The 16,932-nt window shown below is 36.9% G+C and overlaps 1 protein-coding gene across 1 annotated transcript in view; it reads right to left on the bottom strand.

Moving 5' to 3' along the window:
- The window catches only part of ELAPOR2 (endosome-lysosome associated apoptosis and autophagy regulator family member 2), a 220,722-nt gene that overhangs the window by 27,021 nt on the left and 176,769 nt on the right, over nt 1-16,932 (bottom strand). The window contains exons 11-17 of the mRNA XM_061166329.1: nt 10,549-10,639; nt 9,838-9,940; nt 7,127-7,264; nt 5,364-5,627; nt 4,478-4,651; nt 2,050-2,239; nt 533-629 (exon numbers count right to left, since the gene is read on the bottom strand). Of these exons, the coding sequence (XP_061022312.1) occupies nt 533-629; nt 2,050-2,239; nt 4,478-4,651; nt 5,364-5,627; nt 7,127-7,264; nt 9,838-9,940; nt 10,549-10,639 (1,057 nt within the window). The remainder of the gene's footprint in view (nt 1-532; nt 630-2,049; nt 2,240-4,477; nt 4,652-5,363; nt 5,628-7,126; nt 7,265-9,837; nt 9,941-10,548; nt 10,640-16,932) is intronic.

Below are 16,932 nucleotides of genomic sequence, written 5' to 3'. Positions count from 1 at the left end.
CTATTAGAAGGCAAAGGTCACTTCACAAAGCAAATATGACACAGACTTCAAAAACAAAAATGTCCTGTGTGTAACTGCTCCTTTGCTCTATGAATAAATGAAAAAATGTATCAAAGTTCACCAATTCAGAATTTTAATACAGACTGAGTTCATTTACTTTCACTGCCTATGAAAAGCTGACTGCTCTGCAGGTAAAGTGATATGCTATCATCAAAGGATTAATAGAGCTATTGTAATTATAATCAAAAGAATTTTTTAAGGTATTAGAGGTCATAGAGACTTAGGCTGATGTTTTGATGTGTGAATTACAAACAATTACTGCCTAGACAATGAATAATCTCTTTATTGCCTTATTTAAAAGATTATATATATGAGAAAAATTACATAATACTTTCTAAATATTCCATGTTTCCTATTTTTTACTAAGTCTTTCATTTAAGAACCAATTACTGATTATCTATTCAAAATAAGCTACTGAAGTGATGTCCTTATGATTAAGAAAATAATCAAAAGAAGCTTCATGTCCACTTACTTATAAAAGAAATGCACATCTGGTATTTGGCTTGGTGAAACTGGGAACATATCTTCTTTTATATTAATATTTTGCAATGTGGTTTCAACTGTTACTCCTAGACAACAATAAAAAAGAAACTATTAAGCAATAGGAAAATTAGGTTTACTTAGTCTCTATATCTAAAGAGAAAATAGCTTTACTCTGAAGCTGTCATTTTAACTAGAAATATCATATAAAATTAACATATTATTGGTAAGAATAATAAACCTTACAAGGTTTCCAGAACAAAAAATACTCTACTCTTCAACTTTGCAATTTTGCTTAAGTCACTTTACTTCCCTGATTCTTATGTCCTGAATTTGTAAAATGCATGCAATAATTTAGGTGGTCTGCATAGACCATTCTAGTTTTAACATTTCAACAATCTACTATTATAACTCTCAGCCTCTTGTGAGTTATGTCGAATGGGCTGGGCTACTTTGCTAATGTAGCTTTTCATCCATTCACATTCATTATAAACACATTTGACAAAATAAAATTTTGTGTGCCCTAAATATTTCCAGAATGTAACTTCAAAGTTTGTTTTATCTAAAAGCAAGGCATTCCCCACCCATCAACCCCATGCAAAATGATAGCAGAGTCAAAATGCAAGCAATAACAGCAACCTTTGTTCTAAGAGCTCTGATGCTGAGTGCAAGCTCAGTAACTGTCCTTAGTGCTGAAAATTGTAGCAACTGTCCTTGGTGCTAAATTCTTCTGGAGTCTATAAGTGGTACTGGAGTGGGTTGCCATTTCCTTCTCCACGGGATCTTTCCAACCCAGGGATCAAACCCAGGTCTTCCACATTGCAGGCAGACGCTTTACCATCTGAGCCACCAGGGAAGTCCAGAGTCTATAGCAGTGGTTCTCAAATCTAGCTGCAGATTAGAATCATCTAAGAAGCTCTTTAAATTGTTAGATTATCTTATGCATTGTTAGATCCCTAATCCCTACTCCAGATATTTTAATAAACTTGATCCTTAAGAATAACTAGTTAGGGACCTGAAATATTTTTAAAGCTTCCTATACTTTCTAGACCAGAGATAGAAAGGGCAGATGGAGAATAAAATTTAGCACACTCACTCTTGCTGTTTGTCACCAGATTTCCTCTGGTATGAGAAAAGATGATGAAAACTGGTGATAGATATTATGATTTAGGTCTATATTGTGTTTGTTTACTCTTCTTCTTTTGCTCACAGTTTTGAGGTTATTATTATTTTGCCCCAAAGATTCCTAGAAAATCTGATGAAAGGCACAGATTGCCAGAGAACAACATGTCATATGAATTAATACATAACTCTGGAAGCTTCTAATACTCATTAAGAATGATCAAAAGATCTCACATGTAGGGAGTTCTAAACCATGTTATAAAGTGATGATTTAGAATTATCTGTGGGTTTTAATCACCTATGGTAAGCACTGCTGCAGGGACAAGTTATCAGTACCACAATTTTAAGCAAATGCATGCATGACTATATGAACCAAATGAAACTTACCCAAAAATGTATCTGCCAGAATGATGGATTGTGATGATAAGGCTGCTCGGAAACCCTTACTTTCAGATGGAATAATAGTTGACTGGCACACAAATGCTCCTACCAAATTTGTGTAATCATCTGACCCTGCCACCATTTCCTTTACTGTAAAGTCTGTTATATTGTTGGTACAGAGAGCCAACTTCTTCCCCTAGGAAAACAAAGTCAGAAAGAAGCTTTTATGGAAGGTAAGTTTCTAAGCTGGATCTCAGCTACCTAGTGATTCTAGCAGAGCATTAGCTCTCTCCTCACTGCAATTCTGATTTTAGAGATCTGGTGTGGGAGTTCAGGCACCAGTATTTTTTAAAAGCTCTTGGGTGCTCAGTCACTTCAGTCATGTCTGACTTTTTACAGTGCTATGGACTATAGTCCACCAGGCTCCTCTGTCCATAGGATTCTCCAGGCAAGAACACTGGAATGGGTTGCCATGCCCTCTCCAGGGGATCTTCCTGACCCAGGAATCAGACTTGCATCTCCTGCATTGCAGGGAGATTCTTTACCCAATTCCAATGTTCAACCAGGATTAAAAATCTGACATTCTAATGAATTCAGTGATTCAAGGCTGCACTGCTCCCCCAACTACAGACTGCGTTTGTGCTGGATGAAAGCCACTTAAGGAAATATAAGTCATCTATGAGATCTTCAGACAACAATGCATACAAAGGGATCAGAAAACTGCTGGTGAAAGTTTTAGTGCCAAGAAAAAAACCTTGTTATTCCTTCTCATGAATAGGCCTGTGTGTGGCAGAAAAGTATTGTCAAAGCTAAAAAAGGAAACATAAAAGTCTAGGACAATATCTAAATTCTAAACAGTTGGTCACTCTAAGTGTTTTTATTCACCTACTCTCAGACTCAATGATGTGGATCTGCTAAAGTTTACAGTATGTTGAAGGGAATACAGGAGCTTACATTTTTAATCATTTGGAGGATAGTTATAAGACTGGGGAGACTCTAATTTTTTTTAATATAGTATGTTTAAATATACCATAGTTCCACTAAAAAGCACTTTACCTTACTCTATAATTTCTGTGAAGAAATGTATAAAGAAAAACAGAAACACTATTTTACTGGTCTTAGATGTAGAATGTGCACAGATGGGCATAAAAAACAAACACTTCTCTTTCTTAATGCGGCTAGCAATCTCAATCTATAAAATGTTTTCTCTCCACCAAGCCTGCTCACCACAATACAGGTGCAATATATTTTTGCTAAGCTTAAATTAAATTGTTGAGACTAAAATAGAAACAAAGAACAAGAGCAGAGAGAAACTGCTGAGGAAAAGAATAAGAAAATAACAGTAAGAGAATTAGAATAAAAAGGAAAGAAAGAGAAAGAAGACCAAAGAAAGAAGACAAAAGCTAAGACAGTGGTAATACAGGAAGGAGACTGGGAAGAAGTGTGATATATTGGGTTGGCCAAAAAGTTTGTTTGGGGTTTTCTGTAACATTTTACAGAAAATGCTGGAAAAACTTTTCAGCCAACTCAATAGAATGGAATTAATCTTATTCACTGCTTTACACAGCATTTAACACAATAGGTATTTAACATATATATTCAGCGAACTTAGTGACTAATCAAGTGAGTGTGCTGGATTGCCCCATGTAAAATCAGCACAGGACAAATCTCATACCATGTAAAAATGTATAGATCTTTCTGTTTGAAAACCTCTGTAGTCATGAGATCTCTTTTTATTTCCCTTGTACAAAGTTTGGCACAGCAGTTCATAATGAAGACTATAGGAGTTAATAAGGGAATAGATACGGAGAAAATGACTTATTATACTTTCAACTTAGCTAAGGGTGAAAACATACATCCCAACTCCAACCTTGTACACCCACAAAATTATTGGATACATAGTCCTGTAACTCTCCCCTTACCAGTATCAATTAATGTTCTACTTCTTCCCAGAGAAAATTAAATCCCATAATTTATTAGCAGAGGCTACCTCATCAACTGACACCCCCTGCTTATTTCCATTTTGTTTTTGGACAAACTTCCTCTGAAAAGTCTTTTCTTTTTAACACAAACTTGACCAGAAAAGCAACAGTCAAACTTTCTCAAACCTTAACTTTCTGCCTAAGAAATGGGATTGACAAGCCTGACCCACCTTTACAAAAATGAAAGATCCTCAAAGCCCTTACACCACAGCTCCAAGCTTTGGGGGTTCAACTGACTGGATACGTGCTTTGACGGACTGAGAACCAGACAACGATGGTCCTAGTGGGGAAAACTGCCAACATGCCAGAAGGCAACAAAGGATTTAGGCTGTCAAAGCTCACTTTCTGACATTTGGCTGTTAATTTCCATAGAGATTTTATTGGTCCACCAACACAGAAAACAATTCAATCAGAGCTGAAACCTAGCCCCATCTCACCTTGCCAGAACTCACCTCATGCCCACATAAACTGATATTGAAGAAATGGAAGTACTTTGTTCCTTTGGAGGTAAAGCTGGGACCATTCATTAAGGAGCCCACACTGCTGAGGTTGCTGAAGTCATAATGCAAACTTTGATTTTCTTTTTCATGGTAGAAAAAGCAGTCACTGTAGCACACTGAGTGGTCCTTTGACCATAAACATTAAGAAATGTAAAACAAAACAAAGCAAAAACAATACAGCAGGAAAGAAAGCATTAGCTGCTATGGAAAAAAAAAAAAAGTATTTCCTAAAAGTTCTAGGTTTAAAAACTATTTCAGTAGTTTTGTTTTAGTCATGGCATATTTTACCACTCTAATATAGAAAGTTTCTAAACTCTAGATATCTCTAACCAAAGTTCAGAAGAGTTAGAATTTTTTAAAGAGTGAAGTTATTCTAAGATAAGTTTCTTGTGGAAAGGTATTTTTAATCAATAGCCAAAATGTCCTGTCATGCCAGTTCAAACAGACATTAAACTATTTTTTTACTTCACTCATAATATAGCATCAGTCTTTGCCCTTAAAATGTTACAAGATACTCTTGCTGTTCTCCATATACACCTACAACCTACCTATAGAGAGGCAAATTACTTGTCCTGCCTTAATGGAATATACAAGAAATCACTGTTAATATTTTGGGAAGGTATTCTTATTTGGATGCTCTTCTTAATATTCTATGTCCCCAGTAATTTTCACTTTCAAGACACATGTTAAGCAGTCAATAGATGTAAGGCAAGGTAAAATAAGGAAGGGAATTTAAAAAGCCATTTATAAATATAAATTAGAAACATTAAGAAAAATCTTTGAGTTTGTCTATTAAAAAATGCTTTCCTGGGGATAACTGAAATACAGACCCACTTACCTGAGTGCTTCTACTCCCAGGCCCACATGGAATACAAGCCTCCTTGCCGTAGACCTGATGAATGGACAGGTAGGTGTCAGGCGGACACTCCATGCACTGGTTGGTTTCTTTCTCAATGTAGTGGCCTGGGGGGCAGGGGACACACGATGAGCCCGACTGCTCAGAACCCAGGGCACAGGCACGGCATGACGACGCCACCCCATCAACTGCATTAGTGGCGGTGATAGAATAAATCTTCACCATGTCATTGATGAACCGTCTATTCTAAAAAGAGAGCAGAAAGTAGTGACTTCTGCCTTCGCACTCAGTTGTACAACCAGATTGTTTTATGTTCATACCACCAAAATAACTAAGCAAAGTATTCCAACCTAGCAGTTTATAAGTGACAGTAGATTAATGGTACTCTTTTTTGGTACTTTTCTTTTTTAAAATTATTAAGACTTAACCCTAGAAGCTAATTTTCATGGTTATGGAGTTCCAGGAATTTTGCCACAATCACCATGAGATTATACCATAATTGGTAAAAATTCAGGCATATGTATAGACTTGGAAGAACCAATATGATTTAGCAAAAAGAGCAACCTTATCTCCCATCACTGTTTATTCTGATATAGTCTAAATATCATGATAAAAGTGTTTATAATGATGTTTACAGTGTGGTAAGGTGAAAAAGACTAGGACCAGGGATTAAAAAGTCCTTACCTAAACACTAACTGTGTGACATTGATGCAACCGCATCAGTTCTTTGGGTCTCCTCTCCCTCTTTTAGGACTTTCCTTAACCAACATATACTGACTTCTACTGGATGCACAACAGAGTAAAAACCTGGATCTTGCTAATACTTTTCCTTCTTGTGACGCTGAGTCAGTTAAGCTCTAGTGTTCATCAAGCAGTGAGCACTACTGTATCAGTAGAGAGCAGATTCTTAAATGCTTTCTGTCTGGGGCAAAGACAAAAGGGAGCCCAGGAAGTCTTCTATAGCATGTTCACACCCCACAAGTTGGGACTCTGAACTCTCATAAAACACGGCTGGAGTCAAGTGAAACCTGAGGAACAGGTTCCTCAATGAAAGCCTGAAGAGGAAAGAGAAAATGCTCTCCATCTGCCACCATAGTGTTAAGGCAGCTTCTTAAACAATGATTTACCTTATTCCCACCCTCGGAAGGTCATGATGATGGAGATCTACAACAATAACATGTACTTGAAGCATATGAAGGAAAATACTTACAAGAGGATTAAGGTCTATTCTAGTCTAGCAGAAAGTAAAAGAGAATAGTTCTGTGTGTTAACCCGACAACATGTACATATACAGTCTTCAAGCTCTAGAAGGTGACAGTCATGACCTTGGAGTAACAAACCAACACCAAGAAATGGCATCCGAGCAAATGATAGATCATTCAGACGAAGAGGAAGAAAGTTACCAGCCTTCCCAAAGGCTCAGAAAGCTTTACCAGTATGTTTTTAAATAACTACAAAGTAAGATTTTCTTCCTCTTAAACTTTTAACAGCTATATTTATTCAAAGTGTAGAGCAATTCTAAGATACGTTGTTAGTCCATTTCATAGTCTTGCTCTCAAAACACAAATAAATATGTGTGTATATATATATATATATTATTTCATACCAGTCTACTCATAACCAAATGATTGATTCCACATCAGTAAAAAGCTAAGTCTTGTCCTCCAGATTTCAGTCAGCACTTTGTATAAATCTCCACAGGGAGTATCATCTTTGCTTTTTTTTTTTAAGTGCTTGAAACTTACATCTTGACCCTGATTGGTCCTCTGGAATGCCCATGTAAATGTAAATGTGGCATTCTTGAAGATGACATGGGTATAAGCTTGTTTTTCTTTGGTTCCTCCCCATGACTCCACCACATTTGTACTTTTTCTATTAATATCCTAAAATATAGTAGAAAAAAATATATATAAGAAAGCAATAATTCAGTGTGAATATACATGTATATACATCACAATCCTATGTTTGTATTTACAGTAACCCTATAGGGTTCATGAATATTTATCTACAGAGCATGTAAACCTAAAACTCTCAAAACCTTCCCTTCAAGTCTACACAAGCACTGACTAGCTTAGTAATTACAATGTATCAACCACATTGCCAATATAACCTGAAAGAGATCTCAAATCAGTATGTTTAAGGAGTTATTCTTTTGTGAGAAGGGATTGGTATATGTGTATATGTGTGTGACTCTAGCATAGGAAATACACGTAAGGAAAAAGAAAAATTTCTCAAACTTCTGACAGCAAACTCCTAGGATCCTCATAAAACAACAATGCTTTCTTTCCATCTTTTTTTTTTCCCCTTGAGGGACTCTGACTGGTGACTCTTACACAGGAATTCTAAATTCTCCCTGAATTATATTTGCAATTTACAGTGCAGATTAGCTAGAATGTTATTTAATGTTCATGCAATCTTCTTTTGTTTATATTTGAATGCTAAAAAGATGAGTTTGTGTATCATTTTATTTCTGATTTCCTTAGCTAAATTCAATATTTGGAATATTATATGAATGTGTGACATTCCAACCAATATTATGTCATTAACATGGTCAGAAAGCAAATGTATTAAGTAAATTAAATAATGTAACACACATCTAATTTATTTGAAATGAAAAACCAGACTAATTCTGAATTTTCTAATTAGTCTTCCCTGCAGAAGCCCTAAAAGATGACTTAGGAATTTGGATAGGCTTCTTTTAGTTATCCGAGATGTTCATAAAACAATGGCATGAGCTCAAGCCATATCTCTTTCTTTCTAAGATGCAAGGGCAAACTTTGACGACAAACATGTTATAAAGCAATCAGGTATGCTATAAAGATATGTGTCTTGAGTTCACACCACAGATAGGAATAACAGAGTATGTTTGTCATACGTTACACAATTTCTCACATTACCAAACAACCAAATGGTCACACATGCCACTTCCAAAAAGGATCTCATAATATACTGATAGTGCTTTGTTAAACACCTTCTGGATGTTTATTTCAATAATAAATGGAACATTAGTTTTGCACCTTACCCTTGCAAAATACTACATGATTTTCAAAGCATTTTGATATGTTATTTAGGTGATGAAATCTCAAAAACTCATGCAGAAATCAAATCACGGAGTAAAGAAAAAAGATCCTGCTATGAGCTAAAAATGCTTAAGATTGATTTTCCAAAATAAATATTAATATGTATGATCCTTACCCTCAGAAATGCTTGATCAACTGAGAGAGACAAATATTGAATACATTCACATAATTAAAATAGGGTTTTCTCAAAAGGTTTTAGGAGCACACTGGAGAGAGTGGTTAACTTTACTTAAAGGAGTAAGAGAAAGCTTCCCAGAAAGGTGAGGTGTTGAGCTGCCCTTGAAGTATCGTGTGAATGGGAGTTCACCAGACAAAAAAGAAAGTCATGCTAGCTGAGTGTGTGCCAAGGCATATGAAATGAAAAAGGACAGCGTGTGCCACTAACAAGTCCAGGGTGTTTAAGGGGGGCTGAGTAGTAGAGAGGCTGGGCAAGGCGTACAGGAAGCCATATAGAGGCCATGCTAAGGGATTTTAAGTGTGTTTATAAGCTATTGGTTCTCTAGCTTTACTGCATATTAGAACCAACCTCAAGGCTTGCTAAAATACAGAATGCTGGGCCCTATCACCAGAGCTTCTCAGTAAGACTCGTGTAGGGCTCAGCAATGTGCATTTCTAATAAGTATCCATGTGGTGCGAGTCCAGGAACCACACTCTGAGAACCACTGCCACAGGCAATAAAAAGCCCCTAAAGGTGAGGGCTGCCTTGTATATCATGCAGGAAACTGTTAAACAGACTGTTAACTAGCTACTAAAGGACTGTGGGGGGAAAATTAATCACGTCATTGATGTCACCACTTAATGGTAACACTAAAGTCTTAGCCAACAACCTTCTAATATCTGCATGAAGTCTTAGTAAATTTTGTGTTGCCACTTTTTCTCAAGCTATTAGATGAGATTTATAGGACATCTAGGGGGAAAAAAATGGGCAAAATTATGACATGTACCTAATAAAATCCTTTGTCTGCATGTATTAATTTAACAAGGAAGAGTGTTATTTTTCCCAACACTCTCCACCTCCATTATTTCGTATTCTCACTTAATACATGCTTTTCCTTCATGATGGTTTGAACTGCTGTGTGGTTACTAGGGCAGAATTTTCACTTCTGTTAGTGGCATATTTTTTGAAGGAATTTTCTACAGGATTAATATTTCCTGGCTTCTGTCTGTCACCCATACCTCATCGCTAATTTCTCTCCATGAGGAATGAGTGCTTCACAACTCTTAGTGAGTTCTTTAGACATTTTTTAATGTTTTTGGAAGACTCTAAAAATGGGAAGAAAAATGGGATTATTATCCCAGTTTGTATAAATAAGTTCACACTTGAAAGAGAATGCTAAGCCTAGAAATATACCTCTGAAAGCCACTCTTTCACTTACCACCATGAAGTAAAGAACACAGTCAGCTGAACAGAGGGTCTCAAAAACAAATGTTATTCTTCCCAGTTCAGAACCCATGGCTCCAGTCATTGATGTGGGTGGTCTATTTAACAGATTAAAATTACAATACTTATAGCATGTTCTAAGTACAATCTGGAAAAAATTAAGTCACTTTATTCATTAGGCTGAAAGCCATGCTCTTCTCTCCCCCTAGTCCACTGCTGCACGGAGTCTACAAAACCACAGCGATATGCTCAGACCTCCTGGGGTAAATGCCACCACATAGCCTATAGCAAGAAAAAACTCCTATTGGGAAATTCAACATGGGGACTAAAGCAAATTGGGAATTTGTAACATAGTGCTTTACATATAGAACTGTGAAAACACAATAAACCAAAAGATTCTCCTGCAAATGTCCTAGACAACATCTCTGAATTAAGCATCCAAGAGTTGTAGTTTTCATAATGTTTGGACAGAGTATTTTAAAAAACTTTCAGCTTCATCTAATATACAATTAACAATTACAGTTTCCCAATCGCTGATTCTATAGATATTCTTAAATCTATATCATCCTACTCAGCTTGCTATTTGCTAAGTACATCACAGTATTATAATAATATATTTTATAAAAGCAGTCCTGCTTCATCTGTTTCTGTTGGGAAACAGGCATGAGTATTCTTACAAAAGGGAATCAGAACTGGTTTTCCTTACTTAAATCCTGGGATATGCAAGTTTAAGATCAGGTAATCATTATCGGAACCTCCAGCCCCACTCTGGATGTGATCTCCAGCCACCTCCCAACCTAGAAAAGATAAAGGTTATCAGCAAAAACTCCATGAATGATTTCCAACAATCTTTTTATATAAGCCCACAAAAAAAGAATTCCCTATTTTTTAATTCCAGTTGTAAATTGCGTGCAGATGTAGATGCCTAGATACCAATAAAGACATTGCATATGATTCTCCAGGAAGAACCAAGTAATGCATATTTTTGCATCAAAGTTACTTAATGGTAAAACTAACAACAGTCTTCTCAACAAAGCATGATTATTTTTAAACTAGAACAGATGGTTTTTAATCCAGTTTAATAAACTAAGAAAAAAATCCTTGTCTTCAGTTAACCAATGGGAAATGGAAACTTCAAATTACTTAATGAAGATGAGGGGTCTGGAGTTCTTTCTTAGAGTTTGTTGTATTATTGTTCCCTAATTTAACACCTATTCATATTCACTTACTTATTCATTCACCGAACTGGCATTGAGTCTCATTAACCATGATACTCATTAGGGAAAGGAAGCCAAGACTGGGTCCACCCTCACTATGAAATCAGTAGAATATAAGAGACACAGCTAAGAACAGTCAAAAGTATGAGGTAATATGTGCTCATAGAATGTGATGTGAGTCTGCCCTCTGCAAAGAAAGAATCAGCATGCCACGGGCTGAAATGGCCACAATAAAATGAAAGGAGATGCAGCCCCTCAAATACCATCAAACAAGGTTATTAATTAATGGCAACACTTACTAATTAATGGCAACACTTACCAATTAATGGCAAATCTTTGCAAGAGGAAACAAATATATCTCATGTTTGAACATTGGCTGTTACTACATGTTTTATTATATCGCCTGCCTAAAAACATATATTGAAGTTCTAACCCCCTGTACTCATGAACAGACCTGATTTGGAAACAGGGCCTTGGTAGATATAATCAAGTTAAGATGAGGTCATTAGGGGGAGGCTTACTCTAATATGACTGGTGTCCTTATGAGAAGAGAGAAATTTAGACACAGACACTCAGGAAGAACACCATGTAAACACACAGAGACACAGAGACCCAAGGAGAAGACAGTCACATGAAGATGAAGACAAAGACTGGAGTTATGCTGCCACAAGTCAGGGAATGCCTGGAGCCACTAGAAGTTAGAAGAGGCGAGGAAGTCTTCCCAGAGAGCCTTCGGGAGGAACATGGCCCTGACAATTCTGGCATTTCAAACTTCCAGCCTCCAGAGCTGCAAGAGTGTAAATTTCTGTGGTCTTAGAAAGAAACAAAGAGAAGTCGCTCAGTCATGTCTGACTCTTTGCTATGGACTGTAGCCTACCAGGCTCCTCAATCCATGGGATTTTCCAGGCAAGAACACTGGAGTAGGTTGCCATTTCCTTCTCCAAGGGATCTTTCTGACCCAGGGATCAAACCCACGTCTCCCGCATTACAGGCAGACACTTCACTTTCTGAGCTACCAGGGAATCCCTGCTCTAGAGGAAGCCAATTACAGGGTTTCAAACTTCTAGCCTCCAGAGTTGCAAGAGTGTAAATTTCTGTGGTCTTAAACCCCCCAGTTTGCGATACATTCTTGCAGCACTTTTGTATTTTGCTTTTTGCCTCAGAATAAATCCCACATTGTTCATGTTTCTACACACAATTTCTATTTTGAGTTAATTTTTATGTTTTTAGAAATCACATTTATATTTATTGTAAAATTTTGAAAGCTACATAAAAATTTTAAAGATGAAAACTAAAATTATTTATAAATTCACCACCCAGAAAAAAACTACTGTTAACATTCTGAGGTGTTTCTTTTCACTATCTTTTTGATGCATACATGGTTTTACATAACTGAAATCTTACTGCTGATGACATTTTGCTTCATAGTTTTATACACAACAGAATGGAAAAGACTAGAGATCTCTTCAAGAAAACTAGAGATACCAAGGGAACATTTCACGCAAAAATGGGCTCAATAAAGGACAGAAATGGTATGGACCTAACAGAAGCAGAAGATATTAAGAAGAGGTGGCAAGAATACAGAGAACTGTACAAAAAAGATCTTCATGACCCAGATAATCACAATGGTGTGATTACTCACCTAGAGCCAGACATCCTGGAATGTGAAGTCAAGTGGGCCTTAGAAAGCATCACTACAAACAAAGCTAGTGGAGGTGATGGAATTCCAGTTGAGCTATTTCAAATCCTGAAAGATGATGCTCTGAAAGTGCTGCACTCAATATGCCAGCAAGTTTGGAAAACTCAGCAATGGCCACAGGACTGGAAAAGGTCAGTTTTCATTCCAATCCCTAAGAAAGGCAATCCCAAAGAAAGCTCAAACTACTCCACAATTGCACTCATCTCACACACTAGTAAAGTAATGCTCAAAATTCTCCAAGCCAGGCTTCAGCAATATGTGAACTGAGAACTTCCAGATGTTCAAGCTGGTTTTAGAAAAGGCAGAGGAACCAGAGATCAAATTGCCAATATCCGCTGAATCATCGAAAAAGCAAGAGAGTTTCAGAAAAACATCTATTTCTGCTTTATTGACTATGCCAAAGCCTTCGACTGTGTGGATCACAATAAACTGTGGAAAATTCTGAAAAAGATGGGAATGCCAGACCACCTGAACTGCCTCTTGAGAAACCTGTATGCAGGTCAGGAAGCAAGTTAGAACTGGACATGGAACAACAGACTGGTTCCAAATAGGAAAAGGAGTATGTCAAGGCTGTATATTGTCACCCTGCTTATTTAACTTATATGCAGAGTACATCATGAGAAACGCTGGGCTGGAGGAAGCACAAGCTGGAATCAAGATTGCCGGGACAAATATCAATAACCTCAGATATGCAGATGACACCACCCTTACGGCAGAAAGTGAAAAGGAACTAAAAAGCCTCTTGATGAAAGTGAAAGAGGAGAGTGAAGAGTTGGCTTAACATTCAGAAAACTAAGATCATGGCATCTGGTCCCATCACCTCATGGGAAATAGATGGAGAGACAGTGGAAATAGTGTCAGACTTTATTGTTTGGGGCTCCAAAATCACTGCAGATGGTGACTGCAGCCATGAAATTAAAAGACGCTTACTTCTTGGAAGGAAAGTTATGACCAACCTAGACAGCATATTAAAAAGCAGAGACATTACTTTGCCACCAAAGGTCCAACTTGTCAAGGCTATGGTTTTTCCAGTGGTCATGTATGGATGTGAGAGTTGGACTGTGAAGAAAGCTGAGCGCTGAAAAATTGATGCTTTTGAACTATGGTGTTGGAGAAGACTCTTGAGAGTACCTTGGACTGCAAGGAGATCCAAGCAGTCCATCCTGAAGGAATTAAGTCCTAGATGTTCATTGGAAGGACTGATGCTGAAGCTGAAACTCCAATACTTTGGCCACCTCATGCGAAGAGTTGACTCGTTGGAAAAGACCCTGATGCTGGGAGGGATTTGGGGGCAGGAGGAGAAGGGGACGACAGAGGATGAGATGGCTGGATGGCATCACCGACTCAATGGGCATGAGTTTGAGTAAACTCCAGGAGTTGGTGATGGACAGGGAGGCCTGGCATGCTGCGATTCATGGGGTCGCAAAGAGTCGGACACAACTGAGCGACTGAACTGAACTGAACACTAACATTATTACATAAGCATTTTTATGTATAAATGGTTCACCAACATGCTAATGACTGAGTTGATAGTTTATCCTGTAGACAGTTATAACTAAATCTCATCATGTAAGAAATTGCTCCCACTACAGGAGTTACCTCCTGCTGACCATACATCCAGTGTAACCATTTGGATTGTTTTAGCTTTTTTAGCTAGTTTAAGTGACACTATAATTAATATATTTTTGGTAAAGCTTTTCTATATGTTTCTAGAAAAGAATCCCAATAAAAGAACTGAGAGAGTCAATTCCTAGGTAGGTTGATAAGCAGTCTGGGGCCCTCAAGGAGGAAGGGGTCCAGGGCCCTTGAGAGGAGAAAGGGGTCTGGGGCTCTCAAGGAGATAGGGGTCTGGAGATCTCAAGGAGAAGGAAAGGACAAATGTTTTTTTTTCTTTAAGCCCAGAGCTGATGACTGCACAACAAAACAACTCATCTTGCTCAAAGATATGTTTTTCCTTAAACTCTGTACCAATGATTATATAACAACAATTTATCCTGCTTGAGGACATGTTTCTCCTTCTTGAGAACCTTCTGACTAATCCTGTCATCTTAAAATGTAATTGTGGGAGTAGGTCTCAGAAAAGTATATAAGGCCTTGGTAAGACTAGTGAGTGGGGGCCCTCTCTATCCCCCTTCTGATGTCAGTGTCAGAAGCTTTCTCTGTCCCTTTATTCACTTTAATAAAACTCTGCTACACAAAAGCTCTTGAGTGATCAAGCCTGGTCCCAAAGCTAAATCTTCTTGGAGATCACAAATCCAACATCTTTCACCATAAGCTATCAGAACCACTGGGTCAAATAAATATATTTTTTAAAACCAATATTTTGTACTGTTACTCTGATTCTGAAAGCAATGTGAATACATGAGGAATATTTATTAAATACAGTTAAAGTAAATGAAAAAAATGAAGTAATTCAAACTTCTCAGAAACCTCCCAGCCCAAGTAATGAACAACATTTCAGAGTATTTTTTTTCATTCTTTTTCTAGTGCATAATTTTCTTTAAAATACACCTTAGGTTTTATTGTATAATCTATTTTCTGTTTTTTTTCACTTGACATTATCTTCTGATTTTTCTAATAATCATTATAGCAAAAATACTTTCCCATTAAAAATCTTTGTCACATCTAGTGTTAAAGAGTTAACAATATGCTATAAGGTTATATCATCATTTTATTTAATCATACCCCATGTTGAAAATTTTGTTTTCTCATATTTTTGACTCTCATAAATAATACTAAAATTAACATATCTGTGCATAATTTCTTTCTTTACATCACACAGTTTCCTTGGTGCAAATTCCCAGATGTGAAATTACTGAGTTAGAGAACGGGACCATTCAAAATGTTTGAAATACTGCCAAATTGTTTTCCATATGGCTGCCATTTTAATGATTACATAACATTTCATCCAATTAGTACAGCATGACTTTTATAAACATTATCATATTGCTGGAATAAAGATTGTTTCCAGTTTTGTTATTAGAGATAATGCTCAGTGAAAGCTTCGTGAATAAACACTAATCTGTTTACAACTCTAAATTCCTCTTAAGCAAAATTCCAGTAAAGATGTACTTATACATACCTGTTCCACAACCATGGGAAATTCCAATTGAGCATACAAAAGAACCTCAAAGTACTTCAAGGCACACAGTCAAGTTGGTCAAAGCACATCCACTTTAATTCCATGATGGAGTAATGACCTCACGAGACAGGCTACCTTGGGCCTCTCACTTTGATCCTCAGTATTCTGAGCACTGCTCTCCTCAAGGCTAGTTACTGAACCACCAGTCATAAAATTATAATCACCTTTTATCTTTGTATCTTTCACCCTACTGTTTGCTATTTCAGTATCACATGCTAATATTGCAGAGATGTATACTTAAATTAATAATTGAACATTTCAGAAAATCAGCAAAAATTTAAATTATAGCCTCTGCGTGAATGAGAAGCCTTCCCTGGTGGCTCAATGATAAAGAATCCACCTGCCAATGTAGGAGAAATGGGTTAGATCCCTGGGTTGGGAAGATCCCCAGAGAAGAAAATGGCATCCACTGCACTTTCTTGCCTAGGAAATCCCATGGACAGAAGAGGCTGGTGGGCTACAGTCCATGGGGTCACAAAAGAGTTGGACATGATTTAACAACTAAACAACAAGTGAATGAGTAAGCAAGTGGATAAATCAAATACTGCCATGAGATTTAGACTAAGAGTAACTTTTTAAAAAATTAATGTTTCAGATAATCTTCACTAGTAAGTGCACACACACACAAATGTACCAATGCTTTCATCAATACATTCTCCTTCTTATTTTTGCAATATCTCAAACTTCCTCAACCACAGGATAATTTTAGAACATAAATCCTATAGTCGGGTAATGATTACTATGTAATTTCTTCTTCTCCTTTAGAAAAAAAATCCCAGAAGTGGGATTATTAGGTGATAAAGAGTACGGTTCCATAATGTTCTTTATATATAAAGGCTTCCTTCATGCATCTGTTTAACCAAAATTATTCAAGAACATAGGATTTGTCAACCTGAGTATTCATGTGTACACCTCACTCCCCACATTTCAAATCTGTTTATTTTGGATACGTGCTGATGTAAAACAGATGTGATTAAATAGCATTTTTCCAATTATTAAATACAGTATTGAGAAAAACTGAACTGATAAAAA

The sequence above is a fragment of the Dama dama genome, chromosome 18 (assembly GCF_033118175.1).
Source record: "Dama dama isolate Ldn47 chromosome 18, ASM3311817v1, whole genome shotgun sequence".
Taxonomy (NCBI): Eukaryota; Metazoa; Chordata; class Mammalia; order Artiodactyla; family Cervidae; genus Dama; species Dama dama.
Note: the sequence above shows the minus strand (reverse complement) of the source record. Positions and strands in the feature narration are given on the sequence as shown.